At 40.5% G+C, this 16,501-nt stretch overlaps 1 protein-coding gene across 1 annotated transcript in view; it reads left to right on the top strand.

The window, feature by feature from the left end:
* Nucleotides 1-38: 38 nt before the first annotated feature.
* LOC134357400 (chondroitin sulfate synthase 3-like) overlaps nucleotides 39-16,501 on the top strand; it is a 247,743-nt gene continuing 231,280 nt past the window's right edge. Inside the window, exon 1 of the mRNA XM_063068948.1 lies at nucleotides 39-4,472. Coding sequence (XP_062925018.1) covers nucleotides 3,576-4,472 — 897 coding nt within the window. The 5' untranslated portion in view covers nucleotides 39-3,575. The remainder of the gene's footprint in view (nucleotides 4,473-16,501) is intronic.

The raw sequence follows: 16,501 nt of genomic DNA, 5'->3' as shown, positions 1-16,501 counted from the left end.
AGATTTAGAAAATTAATTTTTGCATCTATTTGGTTAAAAACCTAGTCCATGCTGCCACAAATTATTGGTAATCCCCACACTTTTCATTCTGCATTTCCTTGGTCTAAGTACACAATCACTCGGGAATTCTGCATATATCTGCAAGGCAATGAACATTTGTTATTAAATGACTCATTATTGTAGATGTATTAAGTTTTATTCTTGTTAATCATTTTCCTGAATAAATACTGGCTGTAAAACTGTTTATTCATTATTATTTTATTATTATTATATTATAAATGCACATCAGAATTATAATCAATCACATATTCCCTGTTCCATCCTTATATCTATCGATTGATCTACTATCCCAGAATCTATATATCTGTTTTGAATCTGCTCACCACCTGAGCATTAAGAGTCCTTAGGAAATGGAGAAGAAAAACAAATCTGAATTCTTTGAATGGGAAAAATCTCCTAAATGGTTTCCTTCTCCCTTAGCACCCCCTCCACCGCACAACCATTCCTCGTTTTGGGCCCTAGCCCTAAATTCTTCAGTTTCAGAAAACACATCTTCAGTAACCACACTATCAAAGTCTCTCGTTATGTTCAATATTTTAATAAAGTCACCTCTCTTAGACCCCACAAGTTAATTTCCCCTCAAATGAGAATTTCTAATCCAGGAATTAATCCAGTTATGTTTGTTCTACTACCTCCAAAGCAAATATGTCCTCGAGTATTATACTTCCATGGACAAAGGTGGCCAAACCTCCTCACATGGATTTACTAGACCTTCATATTGTTTCAGCAGAAAATCTGGATGTCTATGCTGTATCCTCCCAGTGGTCAATTTGCCTTCCCACATCCTTACTATATCTGTGAGTTAACTTCCTGTTTTTCATAAAATGACACACTAAGTCTCCCCTGTATATTAACATTTACCAGTGTTTCACCATTTACAAATAGACTGCTCTATCAAAATGAATGATCTCTCACTTTCACACGTTTTTTCCTTATCATTCACCTAACCCACCTTATCTTACGGCAAATGGTCGGCAGCTCAATTTTGCATCTAGCACTGTATTGTCAGCAACTAAAAACATTGATCTCTATCCTTTGGCTTGTTATTGATACGGATTGCAAGTAATCTAAGGCCCAATATTGATCCTGGTGGCACCCTGCTATTAAAATAAAGGCTTATTTCTCCTGTTATCTGTCTCTTGAATGCCTCTTTTCACTATTTAACCTCATTAACCTTTTTTTTAAATAATCTTCAGTGTGGCGCCATGCTAAATATCTTCTAAGAAGCCAGCTATATATTAATGATAGCTTTTTATCTATCTTGTCGAGTGTGTCCCTAAATAACTCCCAGAGTTGACAGAATTTACATAAACAGTATTGATTCTGCCTCATTACGAATTTTTCTGAGTGCCATGTTCCAACTTCCGACAATGATAGTAATCAACAATCCTCTTTCCCTTCCCCATATCCTTCTTTCTTGAAAAGCTTTATGGCATTTGCTACATTTCAGTCCACTGATTGATTCAGAATTTAAAAATGTTGAAAGATCAAATCTACACATCCAATGTAGAATCATAAGCAAAGGAACAGGCCTTAGCCCATCAGGTCTACACCCAACCATCAAACACTATTCTACAAACGTTTGTATATTAATTTCATTCTCAATACTTGGTCCATAGTTGAAGTGATTCAATACCTGTGAAGCTATCCCTTTTAGAGATTCTGTACAATTGATTTGTCAGTGTTTCAAAATTTAAATTAAATTTATTATCAAATTATCTATATGTCACCATATGCTACCTTTAGATTCAAGAATGTTTGATACTCTTGGAATGCCACGTTTTCATTTCAAGGTCTGTAAGGTTAATGATAAAGAGAAGGGTATTTCTTCTGAGACTTTCTATCCTAGATCAGATTTCCTTGCTCTGTAATCCTTTAAATGCTTTCAACTTTGATGAAACTGCTATATAAGATTAAAGGGCAAGGAAATTTGAACCTCTGGAAATTACATTATAATTGTCTTTGCAAATCTGTGAACCTGGTGAGTCAGGGTAGGCCATTTCTCTGTTCCATTGTTTCACTTTATCTTGCTGAAATAAATCCACAAGCAGCAAGGGAAAGCTTAGCTAACAACTTTTCGGGGAAAAGTGATTCCTCTAGAATTTACACTTCGCTAAAGGCTAAACTGAACGCCCGTGAACATACATTCATTTCAGCAGTTTATCAAATGCTTGAACATAATGCTAAACATAAATATCACTGAGTATAAAACTTAAATGCTCATTTAAAATAAAGTGAAACTACACTCGAAAAAAATTTATAATATTTCAAACGTCTTTCGTGAGAGCTTGCTGGCTCTCGACACACCTTTTATCGGTGTATTTTGTTTAAACTTGCCCACTTCATTTCGCAATTATCTGTATCCTTAATCCAAGGCGTCATTATTGCTTTCCGGTCAGCCTTTTTGAGGGGAAAAATAGGCTTTCAGTGTAAAATATTTTAATAAATCGCATTGGGTAGGGCGGAGCATTCCCCATTCTTTGTTTTATTAAGGGGATTATTGATATTCAATTAAAGAAATCACATCTGTAGTTCACAGCACTCAGTGATTATTGCAGGAGTCCTCTCGGCAAGCTTTCTTCTGCCTCGGTCTAGCAGCAGCCGCAAGCCATCAGTGTCAAACAAAAGTCTGCTTCAGCTCCTCCTCCTCCAGCACTTCCCACCACCGAGGCAAAGACGCAGCTCAAGGGGGCGGATGTCCCGTCCCTCCTCCTCAATTGATTGGCTTGGTCGAACTCAAAGCCGACGAAACACTTTCAACCCTGTGCCCTAGCCCTGGTACGACTGGCCGAAAGAGCTGTCAATCTGGAGGGAAGCCCTCGGTTCCTTCCTTCAGCCTCTCAGCGACTGCGCTTTGTGAGGGCGGTATTAATGTTAATGAAGGAAAGCCGGAGCTGGAGCAGAAAGACTGAGAAATAGAGAGAGAGAGTGGGAGAAGAGAAAAGGAAGAAAAAGTTACTTGCCCCTGACGTCAAATGTAAACAAGATGGCGATCCGGGGAGAGTGGAGAAGAGGAGGAGAGAGAGGGGAGAGAGTGGGAGTGCCACACATACTTGAAATGTGCTCTTGCACTCAAGGAGTTGACTTGCTGAGAAGCCAGCCCTGACAACGCGTTCATTTCTTACCGTCAACTTTCCCCCCCTTGTGTGTTTTCTATGATATATTTAAAAAGGAAAAAATGCACAGAAAAAAAAGTCAAACAAAATGCGTGAATCTCTCCAAGAAACGGAAAAGGATCCGCCTGCAGTGAAACCCAAGAACTTCCTTCAGGTTGTGACAACTTGGAAGAAAAGGAGCCAGACTTAAGTTGAGTTGGTAGCCCTGGGCAGAGGAAAGACCCTTTCTTTTTACAAGGGAATATGAATTTTCTCTCTTTACTTAAAAGAATTTAAAATGGACATTTAAACAAAGACTCCGCAGTTTGCTATGGTGGAGTAGATTACTGGCTATCCAGTATATGTGTGTGTGTGTATGTGTGAGAGAGGACAGGTGGGAGACCCCTCTCCTGCAGGGATATGGCTGTAAGGTCTCGCAGACCGTGGATGAGCGTGGTGCTGGGACTGGTGCTGGGTTTCACCGCCGCTTCGTGGCTTATCGTGCCCAGGGTGGTTGAGATCAACGGCAAGAACAAAAGGATCTCCAACATCTGCCATTCGTTGCTGAGCAGAGCCGGGATCGCGAGGGAGGCAGCGGCGGGCGCCAGCAACAGCAATAGCAGGAGCTTGGGCTGGCACAAAGACACGGTGCTGCTCAGCAAACTGCGGCAGCGAGAGGAGGCTGAAGAGGAGGGGGAGGACGAGGAGGAGGAGGCGGAGGGAAGGCAAGGGGCGAGCGACAAGCATTTCCTCTACGTTGGGGTGATGACAGCTAAAAAGTACCTGGACTCACGGGCGGTGGCCGCCTATCGCACCTGGGTGCCATCCATCCCGGGCAAGGTAGAGTTCTTTTCCAGCGAGGGCTCCGACCAGTTGCCCCTGCCCGTGCCCATCCCTCTGGTGTCGCTGGCCGGGGTGGACGACTCGTATCCGCCGCAGAAGAAATCCTTCATGATGCTCAAGTATATGCACGATCTTTACCTGGAGCGTTACGAGTGGTTCATGCGCGCCGACGACGACGTTTACATCAAGGGCAGCCGGCTGGAGGAGCTACTGCGCTCGCTGAACAGCAGCCAGCCGCTCTACCTGGGGCAGACTGGCCTGGGCACTAGCCAGGAACTGGGCAAGCTGGCCCTCGAGCCCGGCGAGAACTTCTGTATGGGCGGTCCCGGCATGATCTTCAGCCGGGAGGTGCTGCGTCGTATGGTGCCGCACCTGGGCGAGTGCTTGCGCCAAATGTACACCAGCCACGAGGACGTGGAGATCGGCAGGTGCGTGCGGAGGTTCGGCGGCACCCAGTGCGTCTGGTCGTATGAGGTGAGCGCAACGTGGGGATGCCTGCTGACCCACGCCTTCCACCCGAAGTCTAGCTTTTACCCACCCACCATCCTTACCCATCCAAGTGAAAGCTCTCCCCCACTCCCTTTTCTTTCATACCAAACCAGCTATGCTTCAATCTCTCCCTCTTCACTCTCCGCACCCATCCTAATCTATGCCACTCATCCAAGCTAGCTAGCGCCTACCCAAACATTTCAATAGACCTAGATCTAATCTTATGACTTCCAATCTTTCTTCACCCATTCAAACATAAGATCTCACTCCCTTCCTCTTATCCACGGAGAGAATTCAGCCTCATCTCTAACAACCACTTCACAACCGCCACATCCATGGAATTCACACACACACACACACACACACACACACACACACACACACACACACACACACACGCACACACACTCACCTATGTTCATCCACACACTCTCACCTGCCCATTTTAGACCATCCATAGGTGTCCATCTGCAACCACTCTCATCCCTTCTAGGTAGTCATCTATTTTCTTTACAAACTGAACAATTCACATCCACCTAATCCCACCACTTAATCCCTTTACTTGCTCAGTCCCTCATACTGGCCTGCTCAGTACTGCAGGGCTCTCCCCTTGGCACACTTAGACTAACTTCTGAACTGCTGCCACATTGTCAGGCTGGTCTTGCCTTCGCTAACCCTACCAACGTTCATCCTGCTAGCCCTTTTTAACCTGTTAGCGTTTACACAGTGCATTCACTACACTAAATGTTACCACTCCTCTTTTCTCCCATACCAATCCACCCTCCACGTGGTCCCAGCTCTTGACCACAGCATTTTCCTCAATGTACTCCTTGAACAACTTTGCCCACACCTTGTATCCAACTTGACCGCTTTGCTCTATGGATCTACACTATCCTCTCTTAAATAATCTTATGTCACACTTTCAGTAGCAACTCCATCAACTCCCCACCTTCCATCCCTACAATCCTCATCCCTCACCTCATTTCCCCTACTCCCCCCCTCCATTCTCCCACTTACAACTCTTAGAACATCCCACTGCCACATTTCTCTTTGACCTCGCCTCACAATTTTCCAATCTGTAACTGCACACTTGCAGAGCTCTGTCTCTTCCCTCAAACCCTCTGTACTTTCTTCACACCTCCTTCACAACCCTTCCTTTCACCACCCTCTCCTCCCTTCCCCTTACCCCCATTCTTTCCCTGCTCAGCACCTCTGGGGTGGGGCGCTGTCCTGGTAGTGTGTGAGGCTTGTCTGTTCATTACTAGTTAGAAACTTGCTACCCCTCAGTAAGTTGCAATACACTAACAATTTACAGCCTGTGCCAAAATTACAATATTACTGCCATTCTGTTATCCTTAGACTAAGTACATTAGCATGTTGTCATATGAAATTTTGATCATATGTTCAACAATAGTGAATTAAAAAATTTTTTTGTCAACTGCAATTGCAGATAAGAGGACATAATAATATCCATTTCCTCTGGTTCAGTAGTACAAATTTGGAATAGTTTTATTATGCTGCTTTCGCTACATTAACAAATTAAATGAATAGAAAAGTTTTTAATGTCTGTAAAATCAAAAGATAGACCTGCCATAAGTAAAACAAAGAACAAAAATTTTAATTTCCAGATAACTGTTAAAAGTTTCAACTCTGTAAATACAAAATAGTTCTGAAGACGGCATCAGATCAGAACAGTAATATTGTGGTACCTGTGTCACTCAGTTGAGAATGAGCGAAGTCCTGTTTGTTTTGTCTTTCTATCATAGTTAAAAAATTCCTTTTATAATTGGTTTTATGATCACTTTCAGATCACCTTACTGTAAGATCTCCTTGATAATAAATGAAATGAATCTAGAAGCTTTGTGATTATGCCATTAAATGTCCAGCATTCTAATGTGTCCGGTTTGTCTCTGAATAAGTCAACGTTTCTCATAATAGGTCATCAGACTTGTATTTATTGAATGTGAAGTAAATTGTACAGTGGTAATAAAATTGGGTATAGTGTTTCAGGAGAAGGCCGGCTGGTGGTGTAGTGGCATCAGCGCCGGACTTCAGAGCGAAGGCTCCCGAGTTCGAATCCAGCCGGCTCCCTTGCACAACTTCCATCCGTGCTGGGTTGAGTGTCGAGCTAACAACTCGGCCTCATAAAAATAAGAAAGCCTGCTAAAAAAACGCAGTCATGAAGGCATCCCGATTATGCCACTCAGAGTTAAGGGCTTTTTTCTTCTTCATTTCAGGAGAAAGTCATAATGAGAGGTGTTAAAATAGGAAGTGCAAACTAAAACTTGGAGTTAAGATGATTTTGAAATGTATTTTTCTTGTAATGCAAATTCATCCACAAACAAATAGAAGATAGGTTTTTGGTAATAGTGGTAGAGGGGTTGGTTGTGGGGGGGGGAGTGCAATGAACACTGAAATATCAGACCTATAAATAATTCACTAGTGAACTCCCTATTCTCTGCTGTCAGGGTGAGTTAGCTTAGCGATGAATTTAAAATGCAGCTCTAATGAATCCTTATTCAATGGGCAACTTTAATTTGGAGATTACTGGGAGAATATAATGATCTGGGAGTTAATACAAAAATTTCCAAAATGAGAAGACCTTTTAGGGTCAAATTGATTCCTTATAGCTCCATATCCTATTTTTCCTACTCCAAATTATTTTTGATTACTTATTTAACTACTTTGCTCTTCTACTTTGTTATCACCCTTTTAGTTCACAAATTACTCCTTCAAAATTTATTTTATTTCTTTCTAATACTTTAAATAAAATTCCTCATGTTTGAATTTTGTGTTAGTAGAAAATGATAGAATTTATTGTAATTGTCATAATTTCAGTGAGGGTCCTGGGCATCTGCACATAGCCCATTAAAAATTGACAAGTAATGCCTTGGAATGGCTAAGCCTATTGCTTTACTTTAGAACCCGTAGTGAAGTAGTAACACTCATGTAAAGAAGGAGAATTAGTTACCTGAGGAATTAATATTGCTCAGTACAGTGGGCTACCTTGTGTCTTAATGATGACTGCATTTCTGTATTAACTTTATGCCATGTTCTTGTAAAATTTTGACAATGATAATCTTAAGTATTTTTATGCACATTTTCGATGAAATTTTAGCCTTTGCAATGTAGTTTTGAGATATTTGTAACCAAGGAATTTGAATGTAATTGATTCAACAAACATACACCTAAGTGATTTGACATATTTAAAATTCCTCCATCTTTTGCACTAGTTCATTTTGCTTTAACTGGATCTGCCTTGTTGAGGCAGACGAAGACTTCTGTCTGCAAAATAAGCAACAGAAGTGTGTTATCACAATCATTTTCTGTTTAACAAATATTTTAAAGTACAATCCAATCTTGTGTTACATTTGTGATGGACTGGGTGCCATTTCCATTGCGAGGTTTTGTTTTCTTTTGACAGGCTATAAACATTGGTTCTTAAATTTACATTTGAATTACCGTATTATTGATCTGTATGCAGGTTTAATCAGTTTCAATTAATTGTGTCCTACAGAGGGAAAAAGTGCATGACCGATGAAACTGTTGGTCCATAATTTTCTTCTACTGTTTGAAATGTTGGTGTTAAACCCACACTGCACAATTTTATTGACCAGCCATCGTTTATGTAAATTACTTTAATGTCAGTACTTTGTAATAATTTGTGATGCTTGTGATTAGAAATTACATTCTGCCCGTTGTCAGGGTTCGTCCTATCATTCAGGAAGCCAGGGACTGCAAGTTTCCTCCTTTCACACTGACACTGAGCTATCTATGCTAAACTTCTAAGTGCAAGGTTGTACATCATTTTCTGTGTTCTTTAATTGCATTCTACTTGCATTAGGGAAAAAGTAGCTTCAGAATCTCTGAACAATGAAAGCTTTTTAATGCACATGAAGATACCATCTCAGTGACGCTGTATGATGATCTGATACTGTCAGGCCATCATAAATAAGGAACTTATCAGGGAATAATATGTTCTTTTTGGGCATCTCCATTTTGCTGATACTTGCTTGTTTTCTGCTGTTTCTTGTATCCAAGACTCTATTACTTTGCCCATAATCATGCAATTCTTTCTCAAGAAATGTTAGTGTGTTGGTAGCATTTTTGGTAAGCCAGATCAATTCTGTCCCGTTATTGTTTAAGATGTTGCAGTTATGTCAGAATTTCATGATTTTTGAAACAAAATATTCTGCAAACATTGGGGCAAGCTTTTCAGTTTCTCCACTATAAATTATACATTAGTATAATTTCTAAATCTGTGAGTTCTATTAATGTATAATTTATATAGATAAGCTGAGTCATACTTGCTTTGTAACCATTACAATGAAATTCATGTGTTCCAAGAGTGATGCTACTGCTGAATTGAGATTATGAATATTATGTGACAGGGATGTGAGGAGGCTAAAATGAAAGTTTTAAAAAATTGGTGTAGATAAGTAATGGGAAGGGGCAATCTTACTCAGCACTTCATTGTAGGAGGACCAAGTTTAGTAGTCTGAGCATGTATCTGGTCTAGGGAAATTGTAACTAAAGATAACTACAAGACCAGAATGAAATGAAGTGTAGGTTTTAAAGAGGAGGTGGCTTATTTCCAAGTAAGTCCAAAAAGAGAAACTAAAAAATTGATCAATATATGGAGTCAGAGGGCAAAGCTGAAATCTTTAATGAGTATGAGGCGAATTAACGTGGTTTGTTTTATGATGAAGTACCCAAAAAGATTAACGAGATAAGTCTTGTAGTTATGTTGGGCATGTATTTTTGCAAAGTGTTTGATGAGCAACTGCATACAAGGTAAGTTAGCAAAAATTAAGTTCCATTGAATAAGAGGAACAGAAAGCAGAGAATGAAAATTGACATTAAATTAACCTGGAGCGAGGTGAACAGTGGTATTTTCCGGGGCTTGTTTTTGAGGCACTGCCATTTTGAATTGACAGTGGTATTACAGAGTAAAATTTCAAAATTTCCAGGCGGCACTAAGTTTGGAATTATGGTTAAATGTGAGTAGCAGTGGCCTTGGAATGAGCAGCCACTGTCAGATGAAGTTAATACAGAGAAGTTTAGATTAAATCTAGCCAAAGAATGTGGAGACCGAAATTGTGGACTAAGTGGTCATTTTTAAAGAGGGAGCAGAGATGCAGCCTTAGTGCATATGTTCATAAGTCTTCAAAGATGGTAGCACTGGTTGAAAACATGGTTAAACACTTAAGCAAGGAGGTTACATTGAACCATTAAAACAACTATGGTTACATCCAATTTTGGTTTCTTCATGTCAGGATGGAGGTGATGACCTGACAGAGAATTTACAGGGTTAATACAGGAAAGAGGAATTCTAGTTGAAAGGAGAGATGAGGGAATCTCCGGCTGTTCTCCTTGGAGTGGAGAAGATTAAGAGGGGATGTGTTAGAGGTGTACAACATTACATAGGTTTAGGTGAAATAGAAATAAAAGCTTCTCAGCAGCAGAGGAGTCAAGGACCAGAATGACAGAATTAAAGTGACTATCAAATGATATGTGGCATTACTATAATTTGAAATGGATGCAGATTCAATGGTGGCTGTCAAAAAAAAGTATTGGGTAAATTTGAAGATTAAAAAATGTTGGTTTGTGGTGAAGAGTGACTGTAATGCATTACAGAGTTGGTACAGGTTGAATAGAGTGGTGTAGCTGAACAACCATCCCCTTTAGTGTAATGATTTTGTGATCCAAAAGAAATACACAAGAATGGCATTTTTAATCTACATGAACAATAATTGCCAATTGTTTTCCCATATTTAGGAGAATATTCCATGAGGTTACATTCCTTCTCCACACCACCACAAATTTAAAATGAGAATTTGTTGATCAAGGAATCCTTACAAAATACTAATGATGCAAACACAGATTTATAAAATTCATTTAAAGTGATGTGTACAACTGGCAGAGAAAGGGTCTGCAATAAAATCACAAAACTAACTAAACTAATAAATTGGGATAAATTATTCAGCTATAACTAAACAATACTTTAACTTGGTTTGCATTTCTAAATTCATTTACATGGCATAAATCAAAGAGCAACAATTTCATAACTCTTCACAGAATTGTAAAGGTTGTCATTATGAGGCAATATCTTGATTGACAAATTTTACCTTCAGCACTGATGCTGAAGAGAAAGAATAATTACCTCAAATTTCTTGGAGCAGAAGGTTATGCTTGTGTATCTCCTTGGAGTAAAAATGTATGAAAGCAATGAATTTCTTACCTAGCTCAGATGATTTGCTCAGGATAAATTATTGGAAAGGTTGGGTATGGGCCACAATGTGGTGGCGGGCTGCAGGCCAGAGCATATCGAAACGGCAGGGTCCACGTCCTTGAGCAAGGAATGAGCCGATGTTTGGATGATTTAAATGCTGAGCCAGATTGAAAAGGCGGGTGTTGGTACCTGAGGTGAGGGTTAGGCTGGTACTGCTCGCAGCTCTGCGCTGAACTGAGGCTGTGGCTGCCTCCATTTGAGGCCTGGCTTCGTGTCTGTCTCACTTCCGTCCTGAATGCCATTTGCTTACTTTTACTGTTTGCACTGTATGCACATTGAGTGTTTGACATTTTTCCAAATTGGTTTTGTTTGGTTTCTTTGTCTTCTGGCTCCTGAAGGGAGACAAATCTCAAGGTTGCATAATGATACATACTTTGTCCTTTGAAGTTTAAAGTGTCTTCTTTACACCTTCTAGGTTATCTAACAGAATTGCTAAAATATGTGAAGTCAACCAATGATCCATAATAATATTGTCCAGAATATTCCCAGGATATGTTGGAACCTGGTTGAAATCTCCTTTCTAGCTCTCCATAATGTGTTGAAAGAGTAGGATTTTTAATGTCTTAATTTCCCTTGGAATAGGCTTTTTAACTGACCCTTGACTCCTGTGGAATTTTGTATATCTCTTGTGAATTTCTGAACTACACCAATCAGTATCAGAATGCCCTGATTATAATTTGATGTTTGAGATATACTCCAGTCATTGAGCCTTAGCTACAATGTACAAAGATTCCAGCCCTATTTTCTGAGAGAGTTATTTTATTCTTTTGATCTAAATCTTAAGTATATTTAGCCCATGGTCTCACTTGTAATTATTTCTCCCATTGATTAAAAGTCCAACTGAAGTCTTAATTTGGTATCAAAGTCCAATTTTAGTAAACTTGAAGAAACTTGATACTTGTATGTTTCTCAGATTGTGTGGAGTTCCAACCAAGATGCTGAATTTGATCTTTTGTTTTATGACAGAGGTTGAAAGTCATGGAAGTGAAGGGGAGACTAAAAGCTAAAAGCTATTCAGTAGACTCTCTCCTTTTCAGGGAAACCTGTTAAACCAGCAATCTAATTAACTCATTTATTCTGTTTTTGTAATGCAAATGAATCTTCTTTGGTAATAATTTTGTGAAGTCTTTGTGTCCATAAATAAAGGAAAATTTCATGATGCCAAGCTAAGTTTGCCAGTGATTCCATTTTCTTTATTTTCACATCCTTAAAAGTTGCAGGTTTCTGATAGAAAAGCACAAGATGTGAATTGGGTTAAATGAGAGAGAATACACATTTATAGCAAATAGATTACATGTCCTTACTATTTCATGGATTACTTGGGTAAATGTGACTTATTCTTAAACTGCTTGAAGTGAATGAATCTGGATTGTACAACAGTATGCCTTTATAAACGACTACATGGCATATGATGTGATGTCTTCCGCTATTTGCTAAGCAATTTCAGTTTGATTGCAGCATAAACTGGAACTTTCAGAAGGGCTGGAACAAGATTCTCTTTGTTTCCAGCAGCTGTTTGTTCTTACGAGTGTACTTTGAAAAATGTCTCTGCCAATTCAGAAATCGTCTGCCAAAAAAAAGGAAACAGGCAGCAGATAAGGACATTATCCATAGGAATTGTTAATGTATCCTCTCCAATGGCTTTTTTGTTAAATTACAGCGTTACAAATCATGCCTACACTGATGTACCACTTATTGACACTGTATTTCAGCGAAGGAGCATTTCCCCTTCCATAGATTCTCAAAGCTGGCAACTTTACAAGAGGTATATAAAGTTAAAGGTGATAAGTACTGTAAATATTTGAAGGAGGCAAATACTTTGAGATCTTATCTTCTGCTGTGTCTGGATGCTTCCACTTTATTGTACAGAGCACTCTGTAACTGCAGGACACTGTAAGAACAAAGATAAGTTGTTTACAAACAACATCCAGGGACACTCCATTCTTTAAAAATTTAAGTAAAATGTGCTTTGCCCTCTTGTTCTAGACTCACCCACTATTGGAAGCATCCTTTCCTCATCCACTCTGTCTGTGTCTTTCAATTTTCAATAGGTTTCAATGCGATTTTCCACCCATATTCTTCTGAGTATACTTCTCCAGTGAGTACAGTCACAGGGCCATGAAACGTTCCTCATACATTAACGCTCTCATTCTCAAGAATCATTCACCCTTACATTCTCAAGAATCATTCTTGTGAACTTCCTTTGGAACCTCTCCAATGCCAGCACTTGGAGTATTTTGAGCAGCACAAATGACTTATAATACTGCAAGTGTGGTCTGGCCAATGCCTTATAAAGCCTTAGCGTGAAATCCTTGCTCTTATATTCTGGTCCTCTCGAAATGAATACTAACATTGAATTTGCCTTCCTTACCATTGACTCAACCTGCAAATTAACCTTCGGGGAATCCTGTCGGAGGACTCCCAAGTCCCTTTGCACCTCTGATTTTTGAGTTCCCTTCCAGTTTAGAAAAGTCTACACTGTACATGACCCATACACTGACCTATATTCCCTCTGCCACTTCTTTGCCCATTCTCCATGTCCTTCTGCCAACTCCCTACTTCCTCAGTACTACCTACCTACCCCTCTACCTACCTTCGTATTGTCTGCAAACTTGGCCACAAAGCCATCAAGTCTGTCATCCAAATCGTTGAAGTATAATGTGAAGAGAAGTGATCCCAACACTGACCCCCATGGAACACCACTAGTCACCGACAGCCAACCAGAAAAGGCCATCTTTTTTCCCATGTTTTGCCTCCTGCCAGTCAGCCAATCTTCCATCAATGTTAGTATCTTCCCTGTAATACCATGGGCTCCTGTCTTGTTAAGCAGCTTCGCGAGCAGCATGTGGTCAAGTACCTTCTGAAAATTCAAGTAAACAGCATCCACTAACTTTCTTTTGTCTATCCTGCCTGTTACTTCCTCAAAGAATTGCAACTGATTTCTCAGAGAAGATTTCCCCTTAAGAAAACCATGCTGTTTTAGTGTATTTTATCATGAATCTCCAAGTACCCTGAAACCATCCTTAATAACGGACTCTTACATTTACCCAATCACTGATGTCAGACTAACTGGCGTATAATTTCCTTTCTTCTAACTCCTTTCTTAAAGAGTGGAATGACATTTGCAGTTTTCCAGTCCTCTGGAACCATTCTAGTGATTCTTGAGAGGTCATTACTAATGCATCCACAATCTTTTCAGCTACTTCCTATAGAACCATGGGTGTAGTCCATCTGGTCTAGCTGACTTATCTACCTTCTGTGTTTTCAGCTTTCCAGGTACCTTCTCCTTACTAATAGCAAATACACTTACTTCTGTGACCTGACACTCTTCAATTTTTGGTGTACTGTAGTGTCTCCCACAATGGAGAGTGTCACAAGATGCTTATTAAGGTTGTCTGCCATTTCTTTGTCCCTCATTACTGCCTATCCAAAGTCATGTTCCAGCAGTCTGATATCCACTCTCACCTCTCTTTTACTCTTTATGTATCTGAAAAATCTTTTGGTGTCCTCCTTAATACTATTGGCTCGCTTCCCTTCATATTTTATCTTTTCTCACTTTATATCTTTTTTAGTCACTTTTTGTTGGTTTTTAAAAGCTTCCCAATCCTCTAACTTCCCAAATATTTTTGCTATATCATAATGACCTCTTTTCCTTTATTGATATCTTTGAATTTCCTTGTCAGCTGTGGTTGCCTCATTCTCCTTCAGAGTACTTCTTCATCTTTGTGGCGTATTTATCCAGTGCGATTTAAGCTGTTCCCAGAAACTCCAGCCATTGCTACTCTGCCATCATTGCTGCTAGTGTCCCTTCCAATCAACTCTGGCTAGCTTGTCTCTCATGCCTCTTTAATTCCCTTTGCTCCCAGTAATACTGATGTATCTGACTTTGTCTTATTCCTTTCAAAGTGCAGGGTGAATTCTACCATCCTGTGATCACCGCAGTGCAGTGGATTTGCCTTCCAAGCCTTCCTTGGTAATGCTTCCCAACTCTTTCTGTGTTGCAATGATGACTGCATTGGTGCCACTTTGTGCACTCATGCTGACCTCATCAATTTCATCAACTTTGTCTCCAACTTGCACCCTGCCCTTGAATTCACTTGGTCTATTTCTGACACCTCTCACCCCTTTCTTGATCTTGCTGTCTCCATCTCTGGAGACAAACTTTCTATCAACCTCTTTTATATGCCAACTAATTTCCATGGCTATCTTGACTATTCCTCTTCCCAGCCCATCTCCTGTAAACAGTCAGCCCTCCTTATCCGCGAGTTCCGCATGCACGAATTCAACCAACCACGAATCGAGAAAAGCCGGAACTGCTCTCCCGCACTTGCTGTTCGAGCATGTACAGACTTTTTTTTCTTGTCATTATTCCCTAGACAATGCAGTATAACAACTATCTTACATAGCATTTACATTGTATGAGGTATTATAAGTAATCTAGAGATGATTTAAAGTATACGGGAGGATGTGCGTAGGTTATCGTGGATCGGGATCGAAAAAAATGGAAGTTCTCCTACCGGATTACTCTCCTAAGGAGGAACAGGTACATCCGGTATTTTTTAGCGTCACTTAGTCAAACGTTTGTCTTAGTATTTAGTATATATTTTACCTTGCTATGCATATAAAATACTTAGGGAAAGTATGTTTCACCGCTGGGCTCGGGAACGGAAATTCCTGAGTTCGATCCAGTGACAGACTGCTCCCGACCACGCTCTCCATCTGTGCCGGGTTGATGTGGAGGATCAAAAACCCAAAACCCCAAAACCCAATAATTAAACCACTGCGTTGCTTAGGAATAATTGTAGCTTTAGTCAGGCAGGGCCTTTCTCATTTTATCCTTTAAAATTGTTCCGATCGTTGACCGACTGTAGCCTAACGCTTTTCTAATGACCGATGGCATTTCACCTCTTTCTGATTACTTTATTATTTCCACTTTATTTTAAATTGTGATCGTGATTATTTTCGTGAACTGAAACACTGCGGATTCAGAGCTCCGCCACCGGGTCCTAATGCCCACCGCAGTGAGTCAGGTTAAATAAGGTCTAGGGTTCCGCTGGGTCCTAAGGTCCACCGCATTGAGACAGGTTGAATAAGGGACTTGAGTATCCACGTTTTTTGGTATCTGCGAGGGGCCCCGGAACCAATCCCTCGCGGATGAGGGCCGACTGTATTCCCTTTCCCCATTTCTTTCCTCTCCACTGCATCTGTTCCCGTGATGAGGCTTTCCTTTCCAGTTCGTCAGAGATGTCCTCCTCCTTCGAAGAGTGGGGTTTCCTTTCCTCCATCACTGATGCTGCTCTCACCCGCATCTCCTCCATTTCCCAGACATCTGCACTCACCCCATCTTCCTGCAGTCTTAACCAGAGATAGAATTCCTCTTGTCCTACCACCCCTTGAGCCTCTGCATCCAACACATCATTGTCCACTACTTGTGCCATCTTCAATGGGATCTTACCTTCAACATACTGTTACACACACGCACTCTCACGCTCTCTGCAGGGATCACTCCCTCTATAATTCCCTTGTCCATTCATCCCTTCCCACTCATCTTCCTTTTGACATGTATTCCTCCAGATGACAGAAATGCTAAACCTGCCCATTCACCTCCTCTCGCACCTCCTCTCAGGGCCCCAACCAGACTTCCAGGTAAGGCAACTTTTCAGCTGGAAATCTGTTGGGGTCGTTTATTGTATTCTGTTCTCCCAGTGTGGCATCATCTACA

Source organism: Mobula hypostoma, chromosome 16 (assembly GCF_963921235.1).
Source record: "Mobula hypostoma chromosome 16, sMobHyp1.1, whole genome shotgun sequence".
In the NCBI taxonomy this organism is placed as follows: Eukaryota; Metazoa; Chordata; class Chondrichthyes; order Myliobatiformes; family Myliobatidae; genus Mobula; species Mobula hypostoma.
This window is presented reverse-complemented; position numbering and strand designations above follow the sequence as displayed.